Consider the following 6,142-nt stretch of genomic DNA (forward strand, 5'->3'; position numbering starts at 1 on the left):
ATGACGAAGCCCGGCGCTTTGCCGAGGTCTTTTCTGGGCCATTTGTCTAGTAAGAAGTAGGGTGCTCGGAGGTGCCTGTCTAGGCTACCCTTCTTATAAGGAAGAGACAACCAAAAGTCATTGACGGTTAATTAGTTTACTTCAATTGAGTTACTTTATTGGGTTCATTTAACTTTAGCAGACACCTTTAGTCCTAGTAAGAAGGTTTACCTTTGATTTGAACTCTTGAGGACAATAATTCGTACAGTTTTGGAGATACATCTTCGGATGCGCCTGGTGGTGGTTAGCCAAAATTATTCTGCGGCCGTTGCGGGAGACGACGTAACGGCATAAAAACTGGAGGTGTAGCGCAAGTCTGCAATTATGCCACTTCACAGGTACTTGAACTTACTACAGGCCACGTTGTGATGGGAGAGATGAATGATGTGCTCTTTGAACATATGATACCATTGAGATTGCCATGAATGAAATAACCTTCCAAGCAAGGCAATTAGATACAGTTTATTAAATTTTTAAATTGCACTTTCACAAAGACTAAACAGATATTCTTTTTGCCAGACCTCGTTAGAGAGCAGAATGTCTCCTGTCGGTATGATTTATCATTGTACCTTACCACTGTACTCACTTGTCAACTGAGGAGAGAGGTAATGTGACCTATAAGGTTCCAGGACATTATGTTGGTTTTGGCCTTAAACTCCATTTCCTTCATATTCATCATCACCTTTGGAAGGGAAAGGGTAGTAACTCTAACTCCTGAATCAGCATAAGGTTTCTCGAAACCAAGTCTTTTGTTAGTATTGTTATGTTTATTTATCCCAGCATTAGAATCTACATTAATCACTTTGCTACCCATGTGCGAACGTACACCTCAAGGAAGTAGCTTTAGGGCATCATGAATGAGTGGGGGTGGGCCAATGGAAGTTAATCAAAATAATTGACGTTAAACCAAATGAAACCGCCTGACGGCAAATACGCTACATGTACAGTAGAACTGCTCTTTGGCACGGAAGCACTCAAAGATTAGAAAGAGAATATGTCAACAAGGGAGAGTTTAGAAGGAGGAACGACAAATGTAACAGCTTTTGCACCCCTGAAGAGAGTTATAGGGATCGAAGAAAACTGAAGAGAGTATGTCGGCTGGTCAGACGTCGGCTTCTGGAGTCCAGGAACACTTCGTACGAACTTGAAAGCAGCATTCGAGAGAAGAACTATTCTGTGGGCGATTTCCCGTGTCTTGGGGTTGTCATACGTAGCCTCGAAGTTCCTCATCATCCTCGGGTTGGCAAACACTTCATCGAACTCAGGACGTTCTCCAACAATACTTCTGGGTGCTGCGAACAGCCTCTCAAGGGGCTCTTCAGGAGCCTGCAGGCAATCCAGAGTCTTCAGGGGGAAGTAAAATTTCTGGGGAGGGATCCCGACATTGACGATGGGTGTCCTTTTGTTATCAGACTTGATCGAGACGTGAACGTAATCAATGGAGATTGGAATTTGTTCTTCTGCATTTTCCTTATCACACATGATGTGCGATAGATTTCTTGAGAACTCCGATGCGCTGACCATGAGTTTCATTATATCATTTTTCAGGTATTCACTTCCAGTTTCAATTTCGACAGGATCTCTACCCAGTTGTGCTCCAAATGTCTCGCCACTGAAGAGAAAAAAAAACATATATACACATTTAATTCTTATTTATCATCCCGTTAGTTAAGTATTCAATCAGTTCATCAGACTATCTACCCGTATTCATATTTACTTGTGTGGGGGAGGGGAAAGGGATGTAGGTGTGTGTGTGTGTGTGTGTGTGTGTGTGTGTGTGTGTGTGTGTGTGTGTGTGTGTGTGTGTGTGTGTGTGTGTGTGTGTGTGTGTGTGTGTGTGTGTGTGTGCAATTACTAATAGATACGGTAGTTGAAGCATAATCAGATACTTACATTTCGGCAGAAACTTGGGTCAGCATTGAGGCAGAGCAGCATAGAAGCACAAGAAGAAAGCACACCTGCGGTTAGGTAAAAGAAAAGAAATAATTATCGTGGAAATTAGAAATATCATTTCATGAGATAATGCACTATCTATGAAATATGAAACTTGATATTATGTGCACCAGACTTTTATATAATGCATAACACTGTGTTTGTAAGATATGTGAAATGACTTAGTTAAAAATAATACCTCCTTCTAGCTACTGTTACTTCGTCACTGGTAAACCCCTCTTAGAGCCGCCGGCATAGTCTACACACTCTTTTCCAGCTCTCTCTTTCAAAATAGGAGACGAGGTCAAAGCCCAATGCACGTCAGTGGTATTGAAATTTCAAATTAAATAGGAATACTCATCACTTTATCTTTTTCTATCCCTCCGTTCTACCCTCTCCTTAAGATTTTCCTATACGCTCTTTTCCAATTTTCTCTTTTATACTGTAGTTAGGAGACAAGATCAAATCCCAGTGCGCCTTAGTAATAGTGAAAAATCCAGATAAAACGGAATGATCGTAACTCGGCTCTGTACCCTCCTTTACCACCTCTACTCATTTACCATCGCTTGGGAGCTATGCCGTTCACAAGTATAGAAGCTCTGTCCATTGCCTACGAAACTCTCTTAGCGATAGTAAAGAAATACAAGAGGATTGGGATTCCGTTTGATCGTGTTTCACTACTTTAGCTGCAAAGAATTCCCATCTATATATTCAGTTCGCATGTGGTCGCGAAGTACAGCTCAAGTTCTGAGGTATTTACGTACAGATGCATTTTCTTGGTTGAAAGTAATAGTGCACGACAACGTTAGATGGAGAGAGAATTTACCTTAGAATTCATTTTCGGATCAAGTTGTGGGTTACAGGAGCTACAGTATATTAAGCTCGGACAAGCAATCCCCGAATGGCGTCCACTGCAACCGACTCTCTCTATTTAAGCGGAGCGCGTGAACTGGATTCACCTTGAATTCTCTCTCACCTTTTCTTCTCCTCGGTTCTTCTTGAATATCCGACCCAGGTTTCAGCGTAATTAATTCGTATTATAGACACGATTATTTGCAAAAATCTGGTTATTATTACCGAAAGGTCATGAATTTATATAACGTTTGGCATCGCGAAAATAAAGACGGTATATCTCCTAATGTGAATACAAACTAAAAAACGGGAGATGGATGGCTTTATTCATAAATTTCACGAGGTAATATTACATTTCAAGTAATTTTTTTCATAAACCACCCCTTCTTCAGGATTCTGTTTGACACAATGTTCTCGGGTGAAGGAATTATGCATTTCATTTTTAGTTTTGTCTCTCTCTCTACTTATATATATATATATATATATATCTATAAATATATATATATATATATATATGTATATATATATATATATATTCATATATACATACATATATATATATATATATATATATATATATTGAACTCTTCGGCTGGGATTCGAACCCTTGCCTGAGCGGCTTGCGTCTTTACAAGACAAGGACCGTAGCCACTACTCCATCTCGACCCTTCAAAACGAAACGACAAGCCGCTCAGGCAAGGGTTCGAATCCCAGCAGAAGAGTTTAATTCCAATTGTCAATTGACACAAATATATATATATATATATATATATATATGTTGGTGTGTGAAGACAGAATGAGTGGTAGGGTGGTGAGTTTAAACGCCAAGAATCCGTTGAAGTTTTATTTCTGACGTTTCGTCCAACTAGGACTTCTTCAGAGTGTACACAAATAGAACAATGACAACTTATATACCCGCACAGCTCACCCCGTTCCCCCTCGGTCAATGCTGCTGCCATCTCTCTTTCGTCTTGCCTCATGGATGATTAGTCCGCTTGCTATCCTCGCCAGCTTGACGAAACCGTCCCGATGGTTGCTGCATGGGAGTGAGGTAATGTATGCTGCCTCAATTGTCCTCCTTTCCTTTCTATCGAGTCCAGTATGGAGCACCTCTGTTTTTTCCCAATCCGGCAAGTGGCCAAATTTGTCGATGTGTACCACTAAAGAGTTAGACGTCCGGTGGGCTTTGATGTCATTTTTGTGCTCAGTTGTCCGCTTGTGAATTCCTCTGCTAGTTTCGCCATAGTAACTAGCGGGGCAGGTTTTACAAGGAATTCTATAAATTAAACTGTTGTCTTCGTTTTCTATTTTGTTTCTAATTTTATTTCTCACAACGTCGCCAATTTTTACCCCCGTGCTGAATGCCAGTTTCAGGCCTGCCTTGGTGAGACTTTGTTCCATGACGTTTGAGCACTTGGAGTTGGGAACGGACAGATACCCACGGTTCTCATCATTAGCCTCTTTTCCTTTGACACCCCTATTTCTTATTTGTAACGCCTTTTCCTTATTTCTATATAAAAAGCCTGCTGAAGTCCTAGTTGGACGAAACGTCAGAAATAAAACTTCAACGGATTCTTGGCGTTTAAACTCACCACCCTACCACTCATTCTGTCTTCACACCTCAACATGTCGAGTGGTGGTGAGCAGCCGGAATCTGTTTGGATGGAGTTTCGTACACGTAGGAGAATTGACAGCTGTACACTTCGCTACAGATTCCTGAAAAACTGCATAGAGGAGCAAGTTCTACCGAAAGAGTCACCCAAACAAGTTTGATATCGGTGTTAGCAAAAATAGTTTTACGGATTATGTGACTAAAGACTACAGATGGGAGGACAGTGACATAGAAAAAGGTTTCAAACAAGGCATTATTACATGTTTTCATGCGCTAGCGACATCAAACAATTACGCCCTACCGAGAAGATATAGAGTTGCCTTAGAAGACTTAGGAAATAATGAAAATCTGGTTATCACGAGTGCTGATAAGGGGGGAGGAATCGTCATCTTGAATAAAGTCGACTACCACGATAAAATGTTAGAGCTCCTAAGCGACACTACAACATATGTTAAGAAACCCATAGGTTACGCGACAAGGGAAGGGGAAAAATTCAAGAAAGAAGCTAGGAGTATACTCATGAAATCAAACAGAGGCAAGAAATTAGTGGGGTTACTGGAAGAAACTCCTGGACCACCCAGTATGCGTGGACTACCAAAAACGCACAAACCCAACATTCCCATGAGGCCTATCATATCCGGGATCCGCAGTGCCCCACACAAATTGGCCCGATACTTGGCCAAACCCTTGTCTGCCAGATTAGGATCATTGAGCAAAGCCCACCTTAAAAACTCAAGTGACCTGATCGACAGGTTGAAGGACGTAGATCTATCAGATAAGACCATGGTTTCGTATGATATAACCAGCCTTTTTACGAATGTTTCTATTGACGGGGCATTAAAAGCTGCTGAGGAGGTAGTCAAGGACGTAAAAGACGAGGATTTGCCTGTAGGTAAGAAGGATTATTTAAAACTAATTTCCCTTTGTATAAAATTTGGTCCTCTAATCTTCAACAACGAAGAATATATTCAGTGTCGTGGGCTTGCTATGGGAAGTCCTCTCAGTGCCGTGTTAGCCTCTCTGTACATGGAGGTACTAGAGAAAGACAATTTCATAGGAATAATGGGCCAAGACTCCACCTGGATGCGGTATGTGGATGATGTACTCGTCGTCGCACCCGCAGATACTGATTTGGATGTTAAGTTACAAGAGTTAAACAAGATAGTACGTGACATCCAATTCACAATGGAACGTGAGAAAGATAACCATCTGACCTTTCTAGACACAGTAGTATGGAGACGTGGTAACAAGACAGCATTTTCAGTCCACAGAAAATGCACAAACAAAAACGACATCGTGCATTTCTTCTCCGCACACCACAACAAAATAAAAAGTGGAATCGTTATAGGCTTTTTCCTGAGAGCATTTAGGATATGTAGTGAGGAATTTCTCCAGGAGGAAATTAATTGCATTTTTAATATTTTCAAAAAATTATATTATCCAGCAGGCTTTTTATATAGAAATAAGGAAAAGGCGTTACAAATAAGAAATAGGGGTGTCAAAGGAAAAGAGGCTAATGATGAGAACCGTGGGTATCTGTCCGTTCCCAACTCCAAGTGCTCAAACGTCATGGAACAAAGTCTCACCAAGGCAGGCCTGAAACTGGCATTCAGCACGGGGGTAAAAATTGGCGACGTTGTGAGAAATAAAATTAGAAACAAAATAGAAAACGAAGACAACAGTTTAATTTATAGAATTCCTTGTAAA

General features: G+C 40.9%; 1 protein-coding gene across 1 annotated transcript; it reads right to left on the reverse strand.

Annotated features, from left to right (window-relative positions):
* Nucleotides 1–843: 843 nt before the first annotated feature.
* LOC143022608 (uncharacterized) lies at nt 844–2,863 on the reverse strand. The gene is made up of 3 exons (XM_076180904.1): nt 2,798–2,863; nt 1,933–1,997; nt 844–1,651 (listed from the first exon to the last, which is right to left on the reverse strand). Exons 1-3 carry the CDS (start codon nt 2,807–2,809, stop codon nt 1,021–1,023), a joined length of 708 nt encoding a protein of 235 aa, XP_076037019.1. The 5' UTR covers nt 2,810–2,863; the 3' UTR covers nt 844–1,020.
* Nucleotides 2,864–6,142: the final 3,279 nt, after the last annotated feature.

This window comes from Oratosquilla oratoria, unplaced genomic scaffold, assembly GCF_046742065.1.
Source record: "Oratosquilla oratoria isolate Oo_2021 unplaced genomic scaffold, ASM4674206v1 SCAFFOLD126, whole genome shotgun sequence".
Taxonomy (NCBI): domain Eukaryota; kingdom Metazoa; phylum Arthropoda; class Malacostraca; order Stomatopoda; family Squillidae; genus Oratosquilla; species Oratosquilla oratoria.

Coding starts and splice junctions, on each gene's coding strand:
- LOC143022608 (XM_076180904.1), bottom strand. Junction 1,652..1,932: donor ACCCAAGTTTCTGCCGAAAT/GTAAGTATCTGA, acceptor TTTTCTCTTCAG/TGGCGAGACATTTGGAGCAC.